The 23312-nt window shown below is 38.5% G+C and overlaps 1 protein-coding gene across 1 annotated transcript; it reads right to left on the bottom strand.

The window, feature by feature from the left end:
• Positions 1-4735: 4735 nt before the first annotated feature.
• LOC122965687 (NLR family CARD domain-containing protein 3-like) lies at positions 4736-16192 on the bottom strand. The gene is made up of 8 exons (XM_044329864.1): positions 16125-16192; positions 15704-15782; positions 15293-15521; positions 13216-15016; positions 12108-12281; positions 11740-11913; positions 6133-6179; positions 4736-5937 (listed from the first exon to the last, which is right to left on the bottom strand). Exons 1-8 carry the CDS (start codon positions 16190-16192, stop codon positions 5324-5326), a joined length of 3186 nt encoding a protein of 1061 aa, XP_044185799.1. The 3' UTR covers positions 4736-5323.
• Positions 16193-23312: the final 7120 nt, after the last annotated feature.

The following is a 23312-nucleotide window of genomic DNA, read 5'->3' as shown; positions in this document are numbered from 1 at the left end:
ACATTTGTGTTGTGGACATTTGAGGACATCGTCTTGGGAAACACTGATCCACATTTTCACCATTTTCTGACATTTTCTGAATCAGTCCTCTAAGTGATGAATGTTTTGTCTGTTGTCAACATTTGTAGGATAAACAGTCTGACAACTCGTTTCCTAGCAACACCCGCTCTGACCTGCTGTCAGCTGTTGCCATGGAAACACAAACTCAGAGACTTGAGGCTTAGAGAAGAAAACAGTTTTTATCTTATTTTAAAAGATGTGAAACTCTAGTTTATATTATCTAACAGAGAATTATAATTTAATGTTTTAATTTTAATAACTTCAGTTGATTTGATAATAAAATAAACTGACGTGTTTCAGTTTGGACTAGTTGCTGAATAAAGTCAGTAGAATCAGACCTGCAGCCCTCAGAGGTCAGAGGTCACTCTCACCTCCACCCTGTCAACAACAGAGTCACTACATTACCCACAATGCTCCCATTGCTCTGGTCTGTATTGAAGTAAGTCTGATCTGAATTCTTTTCTCTCCTGTGTTTATGACTCAAGAACAGGTGAAAAAAAGATCAGATTTCGTCATTGTTGTTTAAAACCCTTAAAACTTATTGTGTGTTTTTTCTGTCCAAAAGAAAGACATGACAGTAATGTTACATAACGTACATATATGTATCTTGTGTTTAGAGCTTGTGGAGAAGTTAAAACTCACCTGGAAGAAAACATGAGCGCTTTCAGTCCTAGTAGAACATGGTAGTGGTGAACTTGTGCCCTCTTGTGGCTGAAATGAGTACGACAATAACAAACACTTTAAAAATCCTGAAAAAAAAAATTTCACCAGATCAGAGACGTGCAGACAAACTGAAACAGAGCAGCTGAGTGACGTTTATATTTCTGTTTTTATTGATCAGAGACACGTTCAACATCTGCAGCTCAGATTATTATGAAGATGATGAAGAAGAGCTGCTCACATGACCTGAAACCTGCCGTCCATGTTATTAGTCTGACAGAAAACTGTTATTGATCAAGCAGAAATGTTAAATCTTGTCTGGTTTCAGCTTCTCAGATGTAAATTGAAACTCTTCAATAATCTGCAGAAGAATCAAAGCTTGAAAATAAAAGTGGAAATCAGGAATCACTTTGTTCACTTCAAAGATTGATGATCACTGAATGTTGTTTGTCACTGTTTTTTCCTGAGCTAAGTGAACGCATCACCGTTCAAATGTCCCGACGTCCAGCTGATTCTGTCTTCACTTCAAACTGTCACCTTCAGTTTAGAGCTGCAATCATTAATCAATTTGTCCATCGACACAAAATTAACTTTATGTCATTTTTTAAAGCAACAATCTGCTGGTTTCAGCTTCTCACGTGATGATTTACTGCTTTTCTTCATCATACATGACAGTAATCTGAACATTTTGGGGTTTTGGACATTTTCACTATTTTCTGACATTTTGAAAAGAGAATTATTGATCTATTAATTGATAAAATGATGCTTATTTGCAGCTCTGGTTCAGTTCAGAACAGAACAAAACTAAGCTCAGCTGACTTATTTATCACATCATGATGTTTCTGAGAGTTTCTGCTGAGGAAGACGCTAAAAGTGACCTTGACCTTTAACGAGGAAACGAACACAGATCAATATCTACTGATTCAGTCGGTGATGATGACGATGATTCACTGTCAGTTCACTTTAAAGAGTCACTGATGAAGATTTGTTCGTACATGTGCAGATTTCAGTCAAATGAACGGTCGTCATTAGTATTAATACACATATAATCACCTGAGACATGATCATTAACAACAGCCCCGCCCACCTCATTAGCATATTGAGATAAACGATCAGATGTTCGTCCAGATGACGTTCAGGTCACATGACTGAAAGAACATGTTGTAGACACACACACACTCATTAATCCAGGTGAGGTGGATCATGACTTCAGGTGTTTCACCTCCTGATGTTTACAGAGGAAACTGACTGAAATCAAGAGTTTTATTTCTGTCACACTTTTACTGTTCTGCACTGATCTGTAGACACTTTTCAGATTCACACTTTAGATTTGATTCAGATTTTTATTTGTTTACACAAATGCAAAAGATACAAAGTGATAAAGACAGAAACAAGAGCATAATGTGATGAAGAGGAGAAACCATCATCGGGGCTGAAACAGGGTCTCTGAGGCAGACGTTACTCCGTTAGAAAAGGAGAAAGAACATTCAAAGGATGAAAGAGAGAAAACTAAAGATAAGATTGTGCACAGTAGCAGACATCTACATATACAAGAACACAAAGTCATTAAAGTTAAAATGATGAGATTATAATTACTAGAGGGCAGTTTATAAAGGATAATATGAGATAATATGGAGAAACAAACCTTTTACAGATAAAATATGAGACGGCAGAGCGTCTACAGGACTGAACCTCTGTCAATGAAACCAAACTGTAGCTGAGATGTTTGACAGACAGCAGGTCTGAGTTTATACTTATTTAGACTGAATAATTGTGCAATTGATGATTGTAGGAACACAGTTGATGATAATATGGAGGAAGAGTCCTGAAACTCTTCATCAGATCTCATGTAAGAACATTTTCTTCTCCTCAACCTCTCTGACGTTTTTCTCTGTGAGGTTTGTTCCAACAAACTCTGTTAAACTCTTTGTGAATCTCTGGTTTCATGAACGTCACCTGTTCAATGAGCAGCTGAACCTTCCTGAGATTTCATCCTAAATGTCCATATAAGACGTGTTCTGCTCCGTTTCATTCACAGAAATGTTCCCAAAGAGTGAAAAGAAGAATCAGAAAGCAGCAGACACGTTTATCAGTGTCAGTAGTTCTATTAGAGGAAGTGAAACTATTAGAAAACATGAATCCATCAGAGCAGCTGCACTGTGACACAAATAAAGAGGAAACACTTTGACATGAAGTTAAATAAAGCAAAGAGCTGCATGATTAATATGAGAGGAGTCATGTGACCATCAGAGATATTAGAGGAGAGAATATTACAGTTTATAGTAGGTGAGTCAGGTAAGTTGAGAGAGAGACAGTGAGGAGAGAGAACGAGGGAAAGATTTCTCTGGAACAGGAAGCTTGTGAATGAGATAAATGACCAATCAGTGGTCTGCAGTGTAAAACATGAAAACTAGACAGTGAGAACAGCTTTTAATCAACAACAGTCAGACTCTCAGGCTGCTTCCCACAGCAGCTCAAAACCAGTTTGTCTCATATAAAAACGAATCTTTGGAGAAAATATATCAAATGATCCCAACTGAAGCCACAGAAAATAAACCATCTCAGAGCCTGATATGATCAATACACTTTATTTTAGGATGCACATTTTATGTATTTTATATACATTATATACATATATATTACATATAAGTTATGTATTTTATTTTAAATGCAGCTTCATTCTACTTGAAATGAGAAAAGATTCACTGTTACAGTTGTGAACATCTGTGTTTAATAGACTGTTAGTTTCTTTCATGTTGTTGCTGTTTAAACTCATTCACACCTCAATCAACTGGATTCATGTTTCTATGTGTTGAAGCATCAATCAGCCTGAACAGCTGCTGCACTAATATTATTAACTTTATTAAAGCACATGAACTTTGTTTAGAAAACAGATACAAAGATTATTATAATTATTATTAATGATATGAATATACAGGATATAACATGTTGGATTAATAAACTTTAATTTATGATGGGCAGCTGAGTTCTTATGACCAAAGTACAATTAACAATGAATAAAAAGGATTTAGGTTTTTATTGTTTTATTGGACTTTACAGCAGCCTACTTTCCTTTTCCATTGTATTTATATAACATATCTGTAATCATTCTACAATATTACTCTATAATATAATATTCTATGGTGTTTCTATATTAATATTTTATATTGTACTTATTATAAATAAACATGTTGTAAATAAAGTTATTATTATCACTTGCATGATGTTAGTGACATATTTGAATATTTTAACTGTAAAATCTAAACTTCCTGTTATAATTCTATTGAAAATGAAACATGTTTAAATAAATATGAATATTGATGAATTGGGGCCCTGGTGGCCGTGGATATGTCTCCATCACTGGTTTCTAAAATAGAGGAAAGTGGAACTTTAATTATTAGAAACTAAATTAAAGACTTTGAACATGATTAATTGTAATTGCAGTATAATGAGTTAATTACTTTGCTTTTAAATTATAAATTGTAAAACTCAAAGTAGAAAAAAATAGTTAAATTTGCTAATTAATAATTGTATTTCTTTGATCCTTAAATGTTTAATGATTCGGCCACATTTAAAAAGGATATAAAGCATCAAGAGCTCTGATTATTTTTATAGGTTATATTTTGCTCACATGGTGCGACTTCCCAAACACAGCTGTGTTTCATCAAATCACCACAAACTAACCAACATACAGGAAACTTGGGCCAGATGTTTCAGTACAGGTGAACTCAGTCCTGTTTCCTGAGAAAACGTATTGGACGTCTGACAGACTCTTTTTATTTTTCTCTTTGTTCATTTTATCTTAAACATTAATTATGACTAAAAACAACAATGTCAAATAAAGGACTGTAAAACATCACAATGTGAGAAATATATGTAACATCTGTATAGATCATGTTTGCTGAATTCATTCTGTCATAAATGTTCTAATGAGAGAAAAACACAAGTAGTGTAGTAGAAGTAGAAGTAGTATAACATTACACATCCATGTAAAAAACAAGTGATGTTCTCTGAATAAGTAGTGAATGAATATTTTTATTCAAGTGTAAAACAGCCAAAGCTGCCCAGCAAACATGAGCTTACAAGACAATATTTACATCACCTGCAGAGGCAAGAAAAACTAAAGGAAAGCAACCCATACATGTTATTATATACATACATGTCAGACACATTACATCAGATAGAAACATACGTTGATGTTCATGATTTAACACAAACTGAGCTGATGTCAAACAGACTGGGATGTCTGCTGGACATTTTCAGGAAAAACTTCACTTTAAGATCCTGATAAAATGGAATAACTAACAGCCACTAACAGCTACTAGATGCTGCTCCAAGAAAACTTTACTGAAGTCAATCAGAGTCAACACAGTTTTTACACATCAATTCAGCCCAGAGGAGATCATTTCACTACTTCTAATAGAAACAATATTCTGACATTAAAGCACAGTCAGTGATCCAAATGAAACCAGAGTGAAACCTCGTCCACCATCAACATTTAAACACAGGAAGCTGCTGTCACTTCCAGTTTCTGTTGTTCACTGGTGAACAGAGTGAACAGTGATTTCAGCAGTTGTCTTCAGTCAGCAGTGTGACTGTTTGTCTACACAGGAGGAGACTCTTCCTCAGACAGAGGACACAGAGACACTGAAGAACCAGGAGACCACAACCAGAACCCAGCATACAGAGGCTGAGTGAATGTGATGTTGAAGGTGTGGAGGTGGATCAGTGTGTCAGAGGAGACTCTGTAGAAGGACAGAGTGCCAGCAGGACAGTCCACATACACTGCTACTCTGTTAGAGACAGAGGAGGAGGAGGAGGAGGAAGAGGAGGAGGAGGAGGAGGAGGAGGAGGAGGAGGAGGAGGAGGAGGGGATGGATGTTTTTGTCTTATTGTGATAGACAGAGTAACCATTAACATCAGTGCATTTCAGACTCCAGGACTGATCATTATTTCCAAACAAACAGTCATCACTGTCTCCTTTCCCTCTGATTCCTCTGTAAGTCACTGATATATGAACTCCTCTTCTCCACTCGACCTCCCAGTAACAGCGACCAGTCAGACCATTTCTACACAGCAGCTGAGGCCAGAAGTCAAATCTGTCTGGATGATCAGGATATGACTGATTCTCTCTCACATATGTCACCTTCCTGTTGTTGTCAGACAGTTTGAGGTTTCTGTTTACTGTGTTTGTGTCCAGTGTGAGTTCACAGAAATCTGATGAAGAGAAGAAGAAACAACTCAGCAGCAGTTTATCATCTGACACACCTGATGGATTTATTCTCAAGTTTAATGACACATTTTGTCAGTAATGTTTTAATGAATAAAAACCACAAAGACCAACTTTGTATTTAAAGAGAAACTGACTGTGTGCTGTTTAGTTGTCATGAATCAAATTAAATCCACACTTACACTTCTTCAGACCAGGTTTTAACCACTGCTCTCCACCATGGTCCAACCTGGAGGAAGAAACACAGTCAGAATGATTTTCTATCCAACATGAGTCCTAACTGCTGTTCAACATGAAGCAGTGTTCCTCAGTTTGTCAGAGTGACACAGAAACAGGCTGCAACTCATCTGTCTCAACTGTCTGCTGGATTCTTTCACTGAAGTCTGAGAGGAAAAGACGTGAAGAAGAAGATGTGATGTACAAATATGTCCTCAGACATGATGAATCAGAATATTAAATATTGACCTCTGCATGTTGTGCTGAGGATAGAGCCTGTCATGACTTCAATATTAAAGGAGACTTTACTTCAAGGTGAAAATTCAGTTATCAGAGAATAAATGCAGCTATAAGACAGCAAAACATTTTAATGCAATTATACAAAATATAATAATAATAATAATAATAATAATAATAATAATAATAATAATAATAATAATAATAATAATAATAATAATAATAATAATATCTAAATAAAACATCAATGACAAGTAATAAAGTTCTTTTAAACATCACTGCATAACTACAGTAACCTCTTAACAGATCAGTCAAACTACAAAATTCAACTTGTAATGTGTCATTTAATCCAACTTGAGGCTCTGAGGGAGTCAAACAGGAAATCTGTGATTTGGGGCTGAATAAATAAAACTGACTTGACTTCAATAATTCAATATCAAGATTTCAGAGTCAGAGAATAAATGAACCTTTAAGGCTGTTCATTTATTTGGTTTGAATATATAATAATTATAATAATAATAATAGTTGAAAGACACAATAAGAAACAACAACAACAAGTTAGAAAGTTCTAAATGATACAAGTGAACTTCTTTAGAATGAACAATAAATACATGTTTAATAAAATAATAGATGGACTCTCCTCTGATGAGTTCAGGGACACTGTAGGAGGACAACCGCTTGTTCTTTAATTCTGGTAACCAATCTTTGATTCTTAAGGAAAATAAGAGACAGTGGCGCGGGGAAAACTTTTGAGGAAGCCAAGTGAGACAAGAGAGACAGGAAAGACTACGTTGCTGCTTTAACAGCCAGTGTAATGTAACCAGATGAGCTATTAGCACGCCGCTGTCATTTTACACAAAACTGTATCAAATTGTATCACCAACACACACACACACACACACACTCACACACTCTCTCTCTCTCACACACACACTCACTCTCTCTCACACACACACACACACACACTCTCTCTCTCTCTCTCTCTCACACACACACACACACACACTCTCTCTCTCTCTCTCTCACACACACACACACTCTCTCTCTCTCTCTCTCACACACACACACTCTCTCTCTCTCTCACACAAACACACACACACACACACAAACACTCTCTCTCTCTCTCTCTCTCTCTCTCACACACACACTCTCTCTCTCTCTCTCTCTCTCTCTCTCAAACACACAGTCCTTAACATCTTGTCAATTTATGCATGTTCTTATTAATTTATGCACCCCCCCCCCCCACCCAAATGCATAACCGGCCGCTTAATGCACAGTACAGATCCGATAATGGATAAAAGAAGCATTCATTCACAAATTAAATCAGGAGACGTTTAAAGTTTTATTTTCCAGCTACATCATAAAGTATCAGTAGTCTACATGTATCAAACACATGACTTATAAGCCCCGTTGTATGTGCTTGAAATACACAAATACTCTCCATACTTCCTTATCCTTTAAAACTAGACCAAATGTTCATTATACAACATGACCTAAAACACATAACAACCCAGTAACAGACCTGCAGAGGCCATAAACAATCAAAACAAATAGCATCTATTCAGGTAACCTGGCCCTATGAGTGCTGTCCGTGGTGCTGATTTTATATGCGTAAACAACAACAATAAAACTTCAGTCTGTTTCCACGGACTGACTAACACATTCAGCTAAACCCAGGCAAGCATGGCACATTAAGCAATATGACCACATCAAAAACTGCACACATAGCTACATGGGCAGTTCAGTCAACAGTAAAGCCATAGAGGGAGAAGGGGGTGTGCATTTCACTCACCCTATTTGAAGAGGAAGGCGATCCCAAGTGCTCTGAAAGTGTAGTGTCAAACTCTGCAAATGTATGTACCAGCTCCCCAAAATTGCCCCCGTTTGAGCTGCCAGCGGCCTCATTGTCCTGAATGCTTGTTCTTGGCGCGCAAGGTACAAGGCTGCAACAATGAGTCTCATCAGAATATCCCGGTTCTTCTTCACCTGTTCATTGTGCTTCTTTGTGCTGATGGTTCTCACCGAGTCCAGAGCCTCGTCAATCCTGACGCCCAAAAAGCTTCAATTTCACAGCACAATCTATGTGACTCTTTGATTTGCCGTGCCTCTCAATTGCCCGTGACAGGTTGGCAAGGTCCATGAATCCTGTAGAGGCCCATGGATTATTCAGTGAGCACGAATCCTTGTCGAAAAGACACGGCCAGCAAAATAACCGCTGAAGTTTAGTGCTACCAGCTAGCCACTCCTTGCGAACATAATTTTCCTCATTGAATGTCTGAATCCCGCCTTTTTTCCTCTCCATACGCAGCTCTAGTTTGGGTGTTGGCCTGCCGTCAGACATAATTTTGAGTTGCTGCTGTAGTGGTAGTTTAGTAAAATTGTTTTTTATTAAAACTCCAAATCTCCACCCTCCATAACTACACTTGCTAATGTTGCTAACGGTGATATCAAATGGCTAACGGTTATCCCCCCTTCAATGACCTTGATAACATCCTATGATTTGATTGGTGAGAGGCCAAAGGTTGGCTGGTTTCCCTTGGTATAGTCCTGACTAATCACAGATTGGCAGTGGCATGAGGGTAGCCTCATCTGATTGGTTAATGCTTCAATTTTTTTTCACCAAGGGATGCCAATTTCAGTCTGGCCTCCCCACGGACATGACATTAGTCTACAGTAGAAGTGCAATATAATGTTTCACCACACATTCACCACATAACATTTAGAGGGGCGCTGTTTCACTCATTGTAAAATACTCAATTAGAAATGGGGAAGAGATGACAACAACAACACAGAATAACCAAAACTGTTAAACGAAGTGTTTTCATTGAAATGACAACTGCAGTCTAAAAAAGCAGGGGAAGCCTGGCTTCCTTTGGCTTCTGGGAGAAAACATCACTGATAAGAGACAGACTCTCTGGATTCCTAAGTTTGTAAGAGCGGACCCTCGGCCTGCAGAACTGACCTTTGTAACCCTCCAAGTGGGGGTTCGATCAGTGAAGCTCAACAGACTCAGGAAGACCTCCTTGAAACCATTTCGACATGTTGAATTACGACACGAACTAAAAGCATGAAATGATCCTAAAGGCCACTTGGACCGGAGGAAAACAACTCCCACCTTATAGATGGAAGACAGGCTCTTATCAACAAAGCCATAAACTAATCTACATTCCTGAGGACTTTGTGAAGCCCCCTTTGCAAATCTGAGGCAAACCTGAAATTCATGTAAATTAAATGTCTAATCATTATGCAACTTATATCATGTTATTTGTCGTGTAAATACAAGAAGAATGGTATAACTTTCATATATGTATGACTATCTACTAAAGAGATTTAAGACTTCAGGTAAGACTACAGGTAACAACACTGCCCTCTATTGACGAGTTAAATTTCCTTATGTGAAGAGTTAATGAATGTTTAATAACCATGTATTTGTAGTGTTTAACTTGTGATCTATTAACCTCATAGACAATCATATTTTAGTAGTTAAATTAGACGAGTAGTTTGGCTCAAAGATTGAAGTTTCTAAAATAATAGGAATGTAAAGATAATATTTGAAGGATTTGAGTTTAAAGTTCTCTTTTATTGTTAAACAATAGTCACATTGAATGCTTTTATATTATGAAGTAAGAGTTATGTCAATTTATATTTAAATATGTTTCTGAAAGTAATCTAATCACATAAGTGTTGCAGAACTTTATTTCCTTTCACTTTAGTATTAAACTTTATTTCAGTAGATGGTTTAAGATGTGTAGATAGTTTGAGAAAGTTGAACTAATGAGGGTTGTATGCTTAGACATCATAAAGTGTTAATATGAAGGTTAATGTTTGTTATTAGAAGAACTGACTTATCATGAATTGCGTAAACTGCTCAGCTGTTTCTTTAATGGTTTTATAAATATGATACAAGCTGACAGGACCGTTATTAATCAGAAATATCATGAATGCTTGGACATTATGACAGTAACGTGTTTACAGCTTAATGTGAAATAATAGGCAACAGTAACTTGAAGTGTGAGTTTTTGCGTGTAAAAACTCAGAATTAGATTTTCCCAAATTCCTTTACTTCAGGAGACGCAGGCTGCAGACCACCAGCCACACCTAAAGCCCCTAGTACAAAGAAATTGAATATTCATCAATAATTCGGCGCAAACCCCTTTAGAACATCACTAAAACTCCTCCCATCTTATTCTAACTTATAAAAACAGCCTCAAAGAGATTCCTCTTTGAGCTGGCCTCCAAGAACTCAAGAAAATTCTGAAGACATCTCTTTTATTTGTTTTTCAATCAAATGTATCCGAATTTAATCTTTTATCGCAACAAGTTAATTTGTTTTGTTTTATTAGTAACATTAAGTCTCGTATTTCCACGTATAGTAATTTAATTTGAAGTAAACACGTACAGTATTTTATTTTGAAGTAGATGCCGCTGAAGACTTGAGCGTAGTCAGACTTGACTTTATTTGACACTTAACTCAAGTTACTACAAGCCAAATAAAGCCTGAACGTAAGCTCCCAAAGAAGAAGAAGAAGAAGAAGAAGAAGAAGAAGAAGAAGAAGAAGAAGAAGGCTTGAAACTGAACCTGATGCTGCACCAACAACGCTGGACCTGCCAAGATGACGCCTCTACCACAACGACACACCTCAACAGTAAGGCATAACATGGCTTTGTGATCAAGGGTTGATGTCGAATAACGTTAAAATGAAAGAATTTATTTAGAGAAGTTGAATTAGCTTTTCCCCTCAGCATTCCCCGGTACAACACGTTAAGCCTCGAGTCACGCACTTCAAGCCACTCTAACTGAATAATTTTCTTTATTAATTTTTTATCATTCTTAGGCTTATTTATTTTACTTTCTTTTTATTTATTATGTTCTGTATATTATCTGTATATGTTATATTATCTATGCTTTATCATGTATCCTCAAGACGTTTAGCTATTAATAAATGTCTTCATTTATCCTAAAAGTGTTTGGTTGTTTCTTTGAGCTGCAGTAAACAGAGGTCACTGTTTGGGACAAGATCGTACGACTGTAAGACTGATTCACTGATTAAACTGAACAAGGTTAGTGCTTCCTCCTGGCACTAATAAATCCTAACCAAAAAGGAGGTGGTGCCCTAATGACGAGGTAATTCACTAATAAAGTATTAACGCTCCTACAACACCATGAGAACATGAAAGTTTAACAAAAGAATAACTTTATGTCGACTTAGTAGCTTTTTCCAGAGGTTTCACTCACATTACATGACCTTCACACTATTACATCCATGATCAAGAATGAACTTTTATGTTCAGCATAAAAGTTCTTGACCTGAGAGTGTCCACCTATCTGTCCATACCTGAGAGTGTCCAGTCTCCAGTGTGGATCCTTCAGTTTAGCAGACAGAAGTTTCTCTCCTGACTTTCCTGGATGATTGTAGCTCAGATCAAGCTCTCTCAGATGGGAGGGGTTGGAGTTCAGAGCTGAGGCCAGAGAAGCACAGCCTTCCTCTGTGACCAGACATCCTGACAGACTTGAAATATAAAAAGATTGATAACACAATGTTTTTTAATCATAAGTACCAGAGTCCTACAGATGTTGTGCAGAATAATTGACATTTATCTGAACATCAAGCAGCATGCCAATAATCAACTGTTAAAATCTCTCTCCGAGTCAGCTTTATTCTCATTGTTCAAGATAACAAAATTATAGGTGCTGTATCCTGACCTGAGAGTTTCCAGTGTACAGTGTGGACTCTCCAGTCCAGCAGACAACAGCTTGACTCCTGAATTTTGCAAGTTGTTGTTACTCAGAACCAGCTCTCTCAGACTAGAGGACTGGGAGCTGAGAACTGAGGACAGAGCTGCACAGCTTCTCTCTGAGAGGTTACAGCCACTCAGCCTGAAGAAGAATTAGTGATTAACATAAAAAAGAAATGTTATTTCCCTTCCATAAAATATTAAAGGTTTGTTGATATTTTTGGCTGGACCTGCCATGGACCAGCCCTATAACCCAGAATGTCCATCACTGACTCACTGACTGAGTGATGAAGTAGCAGTCAAATGTCACTCTCAGCGCAGCCCTAAAATAAGTTTTAAAAACACACATTTACCAAGCACCTCACATGGAGGCTCTGACACTGACAGGAGCACAAACCCATGGATACAAACAAATGCAGTAGATCCATTTTACCAGCCTGCACTGCAGCTAGCAGCTAATTAGCATGCCTAGCATTGTTAGCATAGCTGTGTCGTGCTGTGTGTGTGTAGCCTATAAAAATAAGTTGTTGCAGTGGTGTTTATAGTTTGACAGCACTGTGCTGGGTAGGTGACAGGTGTGTTTACAGTGTTTTTGTGCTCTGATAGACGTCACAGCTTAGCATGCTAATCCTACATTAACATATGAATAAGACCATATGTTTACAGACATCCGAAGATTGAAACAGATGAAAGAGAAAATAAAAATAATTAGAATAGTTACAATTGATGTTAAAATAAGTTATCTTTCAAATGAAAAATCCCAAGATATGAGTGGAAAGTGTTGTTCTCACAACTGCATTTATACCTTTTTTTTACTCAAATGTAGCTTAACCATGTCATGTGATGCTACTTCAGTACACTTTAACAACAAATATTACTGGGACCACTACAGAAAATTGCAGATGGACATTTAATATCCAGGAATTCACATTATAGACACTACCACTGACTATGCCTGTAAAAAAATTGGCCACAGTTTCACACATTGACCATACACAGTCCATCCATATACTAGAACTAGTCTTGTTTATAATCAAATAGCGTATAAGTACTTTTCTAGTCATCCATCCACTTACAGAGCTTTATTTGAAGCTTTGACCACTGGCAGCAGCCTCAGAAGAGCCTCCTCTGAAGCAGAGTATTTCTTTAGGTCAAACACATCCAGATCTTTCTCTGATGACAGTAAGATGAAGACCAGAGCTGACCACTGAGCAGGAGACAGTTTATCTGTGGAGAGACTTCCTGATCTCAGGTACTGTTGGATCTCCTCAATGAGAGAATGATCATTCAGTTCATTCAGACAGTGGAACAGATTGATGCTTCTCTCTGAAGACAGATTCTTACTGATCTTCTTCTTGATGTACTTGACTGTTTTCTGATTGGTCTGTGAGCTACTTCCTGTCTGTGTCAGCAGACCTTGTAGGAGAGTCTGATTGGTCTGCAGTGAAAGACCCAGGAGGAAGCGGAGGAACAAGTCCAAGTGTCCGTTTGGACTCTTTAAGGCCTCATTCACAGCACTCTGGTAGAGATGTTTCTCCGCAGATTCTTGTTTAGTTTCAGATTTCTGGGATGTTGTTTTTTTTTCTGCCAGCAGGTTGACTCCAGAGTTGATGAATGTCAGATGGACATGAAGAGCAGCCAGAAACTCCTGGACGCTCAGATGGACGAAGCAGAACACCTTGTCCTGGTACAGCCCACTCTCCTCTTTAAAGATCTGTGTGAACACTCCTGAGTACACTGACGCTGCTCTGATATTGATGCCACACCCTGTCAGGTCTGATTCATAGAAGATCAGGTTGCGTTTCTGCAGCTGCTCAAAAGCCAGTTTTCCCAGAGACTCAATCATCTTCCTGCTCTCTGGACTCCAGTGTGGATCTGTCTCAGCTCCTCCATCATATTTGATGTTCTTCAGTTTCAACTGAACCACCAAGAAGTGGATGTACATTTCAGTCAGGGTCTTGGGCAGCTCTCCTCCCTCTCTGATTTTCAACAAATGCTCCAGAACTGTAGCAGTGATCCAGCAGAAGACTGGGATGTGACACATGATGTGGAGGCTTCGTGATGTCTTGATGTGGGAGATGATTGTGCTGGCGTGCTCCTCATCTCTGAATCTCTTCCTGAAGTACTCCTCCTTCTGTGGGTCAGTGAACCCTCTGACCTCTGTCACCATGCCGACACACTCAGGAGGAATCTGATTGGCTGCTGCAGGTCGTGTGGTTATCCAGAGGCGAGCAGAGGGAAGCAGTGTCCCCCTGATGAGGTTTGTCAGCAGCACATCCACTGAGGTGGACTCTTTAACATCAGTCAGGATCTCATTGTTGTGGAAGTCCAGAGGAAGTCGACACTCATCCAGACCGTCAAAGATGAACACAACCTGGAACTCTTCAAACCTGCAGATTCCTGCTTCTTTGGTTTCAGTAAAGAAGTGATGAACAAGTTCCACCAAGCTGTACTTTTTCTCTTTCAGCACATTCAGCTCTCTGAAAGTGAATGGAAATGTGAAGTGTATGTCCTGGTTGGCTTTGTCTGCAGCCCAGTCCAGAGTGAACTTCTGTATTAAGACTGTTTTCCCAATGCCAGCCACTCCCTTTGTCATCACTGTTCTGATTGGTTCATCTCTTCCAGGTGAGGCTTTAAAGATGTCTTCTTGTCTGATTGTTGTTTCTGGTCTGTCTGGTTTCCTGGATGCTGTTTCAATCTGTCTGACCTCATGTTCATCATTGACCTCTGCAGTCCCTCCCTCTGTGATGTAGAGCTCTGTGTAGATCTGATTCAGAAGGGTTGGGTTTCCTGCTTTAGCAATCCCCTCAAACACACACTGGAACTTCTTCTTCAGGTTAGACTTGAGTTTATATCGACACTCTGGAGCAAGAGTTCCTGAATGAACAAACAAATGAAATCAATCAGATGATTCTACAGTAAATTGATAGAAAGTAAATATTAAACTGCAGATATTTATATTTTCCTCCTCTATGAAATCTATTCAGCTCATCAGTTGAGGACAAACAGTTTCTGACTGTTTTCAGCTCAGAAGAATTCATAGATCTGATGAAGATGTGTGCATCATATTAACAGCAGAGATTGAAATATAAAGCTCTCCCATGTTGCCTCCATTTCCTCTCCATCATGTTAAATCTGTTAAAATCCTCTTACTGCTCTGCAGACAGTCAGCCAGTTCCTCCTGCTTCATTCTCCTCAGGAAGTGCAGTATGATCTTCAGAAATGCCTCTTTGCTGCTCCTCCTCTGCTCTTCATCCTCACCGTCCAACACCTCCTCATCCTCACTCTGACTCTCTAAGCATTCTGGGTAATCTGAGCTCAGAACCTCCTGCATCTTCTTCATCTCGTTCTTCACAAATTTGATGATGTTCTCCTCCAGCAGCTGGAACAGAATAAAATGTAAATTTAACTGGTAGAAGTCAACATCAGATCATCTGTGACAGACTGAAAACCTGCTGGTCTACAGAGTGCAGCATGGAGACTGTTAGGACCAGAATGGTAGTTTAGTATTTAGTCTGTGGCTGTTGTAGTTAGCAGTAGTAGCTGTGCTTTACATTTACACACCGTAAATATGGAGTCCAGGTGTGTTTGACGCTGCTGGACAGACTGACCACTGAGAACCTCTGAGCTCTGCTGATGAACTCTGTGAAGAAAAGATGAAGTCTTAGAATAAATAATGACATCAGTGTTAAAGGTGTTGTGTTCTATCACAGTGGATCCACATAAAACACTCAGCTGTTCTGTCTTACCTTTCATCATTTGTCTCTGTAAAGACTTTGTACCTCTGTTTTAAAAACTTTTATACAGATAAAGTTTGTGTTTTTTAGGAAAGCGTCTGTAGGAGGAGTGCGTGTGTTTGTAGTTATGAGAACCTTGTGTGTAAAAACAGTATTAGTCACTAAGGTCAAGAATTAATTTTTACATCAATGATATGTCTTCTTATGAGAGTTGGATAATAACAGACACAAACATTTTACAGTCTGACCTCTGATCAGCAGACTGATGTCCATGTTTGAAGGTAACAGGGTGGCCCATAGACCGGTCACTCTTCATGGACACACAGCTGGGTTCAGGAGAATCTGGTCTCTGCTGATGGATCCTGATGGAAACAGAGAAATGATAAAAACAAGTGTAACTTACAGTGTTGATCCTGAACATTGTTGTGTTGGTGTGTAGTTTTGTGTCGGTGAACTTGAGCTTCCTGCTCAGATTCACATACAGCTGCTAGTTTAGTTGCTTCCTGCTGCTGCAGACTCACCATCCCGGTGGTGTGAGGCTCATTGATGCCTGTCTGCAGCGTCTCCTGGACTATTTGGCATCTGTCCTGATCTGGGCCTTGTCATAGTAAATGGTGTCTGATCCTGCTTCAACTATCACTACTGTACCCATAAACCTCAATCAAGATTCAGAGTCTTCAACAGCTACCTTCCTAACTGAAAAGTTAAACAATTCAAATTGTCAGATTATTAACAAGAAGTTGTACTTTTGATCATCTTTTACTGTTTTATTTATCTTAATAACATACTGTTGCACGTCAGTATTGACTCAGTGTGTTTCTGTAAAAAGATCACATGTCTTGTATTAACTCAGATACTTAATGTGTTTGCTGTGTGTTTGCTTATATATCATTTATAATCAAGATTATCTTGAAAGTGACATGTTTTTAAAACGTATAACAGACGTCCGGGTCAGACAGGACGTCAGCTGGACCATTTTAGAAAGTAGATCATATTAAGTTGTTAATCTCAGCATATAGCAGAATGTACACTGTATACAGAAACATTAGCAGAATAGTTAAATAGTCCCGTTGATGATGGTAAAGACAGCTATCAGGCTCCTCTTCTTTGGAACCATCTACCGGATTCAGTCCGGGGTGCAGACACCCTCTCTATGTTTAAGAGTAGGCTTAAAACTTTCCTTTTTGATAAAGCTTATAGTTAGGGCCGACCAGGCTCGCCTTGGATCAGCCCTTAGTTATGCTGCTATAGGCCTAGACTACTGGGGGACTTCCCATGATGCACTGAGCTCCTCTCTCCTCCTCCTCCTCTCCATCTGTATGCATTCATGTAACAGCAATGCATGTCACTAACTTTGCTTCTTCCCCGGAGTTTTTTTGTGCTTTCTCATCTCACAGGAAAACCTGACTCCCGGGCCGAACCTTCGCGGTCCTTCACAGTCCTGATGGCATCCTTCCCTGTCGGTTGATGCTTGTGCTTGTTGTTGTTTGTTGTTGTCATTGTTTTTCTGCTGTCCCCCCTCCCCCTTCCCCTCTCTCTTTCTCTCTCTCAACCCAACCGGTCAAAGCAGATGGCCGCCCACCAAGAGCCGGGGTCTGCTTGAGGTTTCTACCCGTTAAAGGGGAGTTTTTCCTTACCGCTGTCGCCAAGTGCTTGCTCATGGGGGAATTGTTGGGTCTCTGTAAATTAAAGAGTACGGTCTTGACCTGCTCTATGTGAAAAGTGCCTTGAGATGACTTCTGTTGTGATATGGCGCTATATAAATAAAGATTGATTGATTGATTTTGACGTTGCTGGAACATCCAGGTAACATCACGGATAGCAGCACAACTTTCATTGTGGAACTATTTTTGATTCATTACTTCTTGATTAAGTTTTGCTGGGATAGTATAATCAAGCTGCAGTAGAATTTCACAGAAACATGTAAATATATTGCACATATGCAGATGAGAACAACTTTATCGTGAGTTCAGCTTCATTTAAACACAGTTGAGGTGATCACAGAGAGCAGGACGGTCAGAACAGGTTTAACATCAAACAGGAACAGTTTGCCAGTCTGTTCCCTCGGTTCAGTCTGTTAGTGCAGATTTCCACATCAATATTCTTTTTCTACCAACTGACCCCTGGGGGCCTCTGTAGTTTGTGCATTGAGGATAACTCTAGTTTATTACAAGATCCTTGTGGTATTTTGACCAAAGCATAAAGCATACATTTTATTATTATTTGTGTTAACTTGTGGAAAAGGGTATAATATGGCTCCTTAAAAATCTAAAAAAAAAGACCTGTAGATAAAATAACGCTGAAAAGAATTTTACATTTTAATGCTGATAACAGCTGCGTTAGGAAGTGAAAATCAATGACTGCTCTATTCTTACCATCGATCAGCTGACGGGTGTCCATGTTTGAAGTCAAAAGGTCGATCCATAGACCAGTCACTCTTCATGGACACACAGCTGGGTTCAGGTCCAGATCCAGCAGAGTCTGGTCTGTGCTGCTGCTCTGGGCTTCAACACAACACACACAGAGCTTTGAGTGTGAATAATGATGGTGGAGTGATGTGAGTGGAGAACAGTGATGGACAGTTAGAGATCCTCATCTCACCTCTGAGCTTTGGTCTGGCTGTCATGTTCCCCACACAGAGAGCTTTTAGAGGGAGGGACTCCCTCCTCTCTGTCCTCACACTGATCCATAGCAGAGAAACACCTTCACACAAACACAACAACAAGCTCATTCATTACAACAAGCTGCACATCACAGAGCCACACTGCTGTCTATCACACTGTCATTCTTTATTCTACCACCAGATGGAGCCAAAGTCAGTCATTACTTTAAGATTTCCACTGTGGATACATGTTGAAGAAACTGCATTAACTATATTCCTTTTTATACAGTTGTATTTTTGTCCACTAGAGACTCATATGCAGCAAGTTATAGTTCACTTCTGTTTAAAAACTGATGACATGATATATTTTTATTCAGCTGTGTGGCAGAAAGAAGAAAATACTCACCAGGTGAATTCAGATCCACATCTGGTCACAGAGTCGTTCTACCTTCACCTGTAGAGGAAACACAGAGAGAAGCTGCAGCTGATTCACCTTCATCAGTCCTTCATCATCAATCTGAGGACGCTGTCACTCTCTCATAACTTCACAGTCAAAGTCCAAAACCATAAAGATGATATTAAACCAGTGAACCTTGCAGCAGAGTTCAGCTCCAAACACACAGGAGGAACCTGCCAAGACTCTCTGTGAGGACATTAAACAATCTCACAGTGCCGCAGTATTCTGATTTACCTGGAAACTGATGTTCATCTGTCCACAAACTAATGTCATTGTTGTCTGTCTGATGTGGACAAAAAGGAGCAAAACATGTGGAATATTTAAACAACTGAAAGCTTTAACCCTTCCTTTACCAAAATAAATTATCTCCACTTTGTCTTGAAACTGCTGCCCAGCAATACTGTTGCTGATGTATTTGCAGCAGTGAGCACTGTTTATGATCAATTAATTAACTGACTACAAAGCATTTATTTAAACAACATGATTGACTTTTAATTATATTTTGAAAGGTAAATATTCATTAAGATAACATGTAAAAATCGGTATCATTGTACTTTAACCCTTTAACACCCAGTGTCAGTTGTGTTCTGTACTTTATATTTGGGGAAAGTTTTCTGTTTGAGAATGACTGTAATGACCAAACACATGAATCTGATCTATTGATGAACATATTACATGTTAAAATTCATTAATATTCATTAATATTTTCATTAAACTAGAAGTCTGAGCTGGATATTATTCTTCTCCATATTCTTATGTAAAATAGGTAGACAACATAATCTATTCAATTAAGAATAATTAACAGACCGGCAGCCCCAAATTTATAAAACTAATTTTTTTTAAATGAAAAATGAAAAATATGTTATTAGATATAATCCTAACATTTATTAAAGAAACAAAACATTTATTTTGTCACAGTCACAAGAACATAATGATTTGCCTCAAAATGTAATAAAATCCTCAAAATTGTTATAATGTCGAAATTTTCTCCATATTTGTGCTTCGTTATATCCTGAACCACAAAATACAATTTAAAGATTTGAATATGTTAGTTAGTGACAAGAGATAATAAAGGCCTGTGTTTTAAATCTTTACATTTATCTTTAAATATTTTAAATTATGACAAAAGTTGAACAGAGAAATCCAAAGATAGTTCACATGTTCTGTTAGTTTGGGGCCCTGATGGCTGACGGGCCCTAAACAGCCTCTAAGTTCTTCCAGTCTGGGCTGGTTCTGGTCCATCTAGAAAGGATTCTGCAGCCTTTGGGACAGTTGAGACATGAACTGTTTAAAATGAGCCTCAGTTAAACAGAGTCAGTCTCAGTGTTGTAAGATGACTGTTTGAACATTTGGAGGATTAACAGTTAAAAATGAACCTCAGTCAAGTTGATCAAAGCTGTCCGACCAGTTCTGACACTTCCTGCATTTTTCACTGATGATGGAGATTAAAATACAACTGCAGTTGATTTTACCTGCTAATCACTAACAGTGATACATTTAAATTATTCTAGTATTAGTGTACTTTAACTTACATAGAAAACAAGAATATTTATACCTGCAAACATCAAATACGTATTATTGAAACAGTGATTCAAAGTGATCAAAGTGATGGTGTTGATCAGACATTTACAGATTTCTCTGGTAGGATTCTCACCTGCTGAACTCACTTCAGGTCAACTTACAGACACTTTCCACCTTCATGTGTCGAGGAAACATCAGGAGAGAAGAAGCTGCTCGTTCTGCCTCGTCAGTCCTGGTGTCTGTGTGGGTTTGATCTGAAGACGCTGTCACTTCCTCATAACTTCAGAGTCCAAGTCTAAACAACATCAGAGTGACGTGGAAACCAGTCGAACCAGTCAGTGTCAGAGAAACCAAACATCAGTTGATGTAGTTCTACTATCTGTCCAGTAGATGGAGCCGACTGACCATCTAATAATCTAACAAGCCTTCACTCTATTCCTCAGTCCTGGTTCCAGACCAAGAGGGACCGGCCTTTTTCTGAGTCCTTACTACAAATATTGCTTCTAATAATACAAGTATAATAAACATGAACTGTCTTTTGTTTATCACTCTTCATGGACACACAGATGGGTCCAGGTCCAGGTCCAGCAGTCTGGTTTGTGTTGCTGCTCTGGGCTTCAACACAACACACACAGAGCTTTGAGTGTGAATAATGATGGTGGAGTGATGTGCGTTGAGAACAGTGATGGACAGTTAGAGATCCTCATCTCACCTCTGAGCTTTGGTCTGGCTGTCATGTTCCCCACACAGAGAGCTTTTAGAGGGAGGGACTCCCTCCTCTCTGTCCTCACACTGATCCATAGCAGAGAAACACCTTCACACAAACACAACAACAAGCTCATTCATTACAACAAGCTGCACATCACAGAGCCACACTGCTGTCTATCACACTGTCATTCTTTATTCTACCACCAGATGAAGCCAAAGTCAGTAATTACTTTAAGATTTCCACTGTGTACACATGTTGAAGAAACTGCATTAGGCGCGTTGCAGCCGTGGGCGTTATGGGTGTTGCAACACCTGCACTTTCACAGAAACATGATTCCATCCTCCTCACTTTTTCCTGATGACCCAGTTAACAATTTAAAACCACTACAACAGCTGATGTATTGCGTTTGGGAGCCTCTGTGTAGCGCTGTTCTGAAACGTGAGTTAATCTCTGTGTCGTTGCCTAGGAAACTCTTGGTAGCGTAGCTCCTTTTAAGGAATAGGGTGTTGCCTAATATGTGTGCCTAGCGGGTGAGTGAGTGACTCGCCTGCACACACAAACCCTTTAACATCAATAACAACAACAGAAAGACACACAAACAGCAACACACTGTAATATATAGAAATTAAATATATATAGAGGAGAACGGGGTAACATGAGACACTTTTTACATTTGATGATTTTACTGCAAAATAAAAGTGTATTTGTTTCAAATAATAGTTACTATATATACCTCAGGTTGTTGGGTACCCATGGAAATTAAAACAAGTTATCTAATTATTATGGTTTTAGAACAATGACCCATCAATAAAAGTTAGTCCTATGGCACAACTTGCCCCAAGGTAGGGGTAAAATGAGCACTCTACACGTAAAAAGTGCTGTTAAATATTGATATAAAAATGACACATAATCAAACAATTTTGAGATTATTTTGAAATGTATTAATGCCATCAATTAAACAAAGGCAAAAACTAATACTTTTAAGTAAAATGATGTTTGTGTCACTTTTGTTCAACATGTTACCTCAACATTTTCAGTAAAGATTAAACTGTGAATTTTGTGTTACTGTAGCTACAGAAAGAATATGTGTGTAAAAAAGTCAGAATTCTCTGATTCAGCTTCTTAAATGTGAATATTTTCTGGTTTCTTTAGTTTCTATGACAATAAACTGAGTACATTTGTGTTGTGGACATTTGAGGACATCGTCTTGGGAAACACTGATCCACATTTTCACCATTTTCTGACATTTTCTGAATCAGTCCTCTAAGTGATGAATGTTTTGTCTGTTGTCAACATTTGTAGGATAAACAGTCTGACAACTCGTTTCCTAGCAACACCCGCTCTGACCTGCTGTCAGCTGTTGCCATGGAAACACAAACTCAGAGACTTGAGGCTTAGAGAAGAAAACAGTTTTTATCTTATTTTAAAAGATGTGAAACTCTAGTTTATATTATCTAACAGAGAATTATAATTTAATGTTTTAATTTTAATAACTTCAGTTGATTTGATAATAAAATAAACTGACGTGTTTCAGTTTGGACTAGTTGCTGAATAAAGTCAGTAGAATCAGACCTGCAGCCCTCAGAGGTCAGAGGTCACTCTCACCTCCACCCTGTCAACAACAGAGTCACTACATTACCCACAATGCTCCCATTGCTCTGGTCTGTATTGAAGTAAGTCTGATCTGAATTCTTTTCTCTCCTGTGTTTATGACTCAAGAACAGGTGAAAAAAAGATCAGATTTCGTCATTGTTGTTTAAAACCCTTAAAACTTATTGTGTGTTTTTTCTGTCCAAAAGAAAGACATGACAGTAATGTTACATAACGTACATATATGTATCTTGTGTTTAGAGCTTGTGGAGAAGTTAAAACTCACCTGGAAGAAAACATGAGCGCTTTCAGTCCTAGTAGAACATGGTAGTGGTGAACTTGTGCCCTCTTGTGGCTGAAATGAGTACGACAATAACAAACACTTAAAAAATCCTGAAAAAAAAAAAAAAATTTCACCAGATCAGAGACATGCAGACAAACTGAAACAGAGCAGCTGAGTGATGTTTATATTTCTGTTTTTATTGATCAGAGACACGTTCAACATCTGCAGCTCAGATTATTATGAAGATGATGAAGAAGAGCTGCTCACATGACCT

This window comes from Thunnus albacares, chromosome 16 (genome assembly GCF_914725855.1).
Source record: "Thunnus albacares chromosome 16, fThuAlb1.1, whole genome shotgun sequence".
In the NCBI taxonomy this organism is placed as follows: domain Eukaryota; kingdom Metazoa; phylum Chordata; class Actinopteri; order Scombriformes; family Scombridae; genus Thunnus; species Thunnus albacares.
This window is presented reverse-complemented; position numbering and strand designations above follow the sequence as displayed.

Bases quoted from the DNA above. Each gene is read 5' to 3' on its own strand.
- LOC122965687 (XM_044329864.1), bottom strand. From the start codon at position 16,192: ATGAAGAGTGACCGGTCTATGGGCCACCCTGTTACCTTCAAACATGGA. The intron at 15,017-15,292 runs GTAAGAGGATTT...TTGTTCATTCAG, and splicing joins GGCTGACTGTCTGCAGAGCA to GAACTCTTGCTCCAGAGTGT. The intron at 6,180-11,739 runs GTATGGACAGAT...TTCTTCCTCCAG, and splicing joins TGGAGACTGGACACTCTCAG to GTTGGACCATGGTGGAGAGC.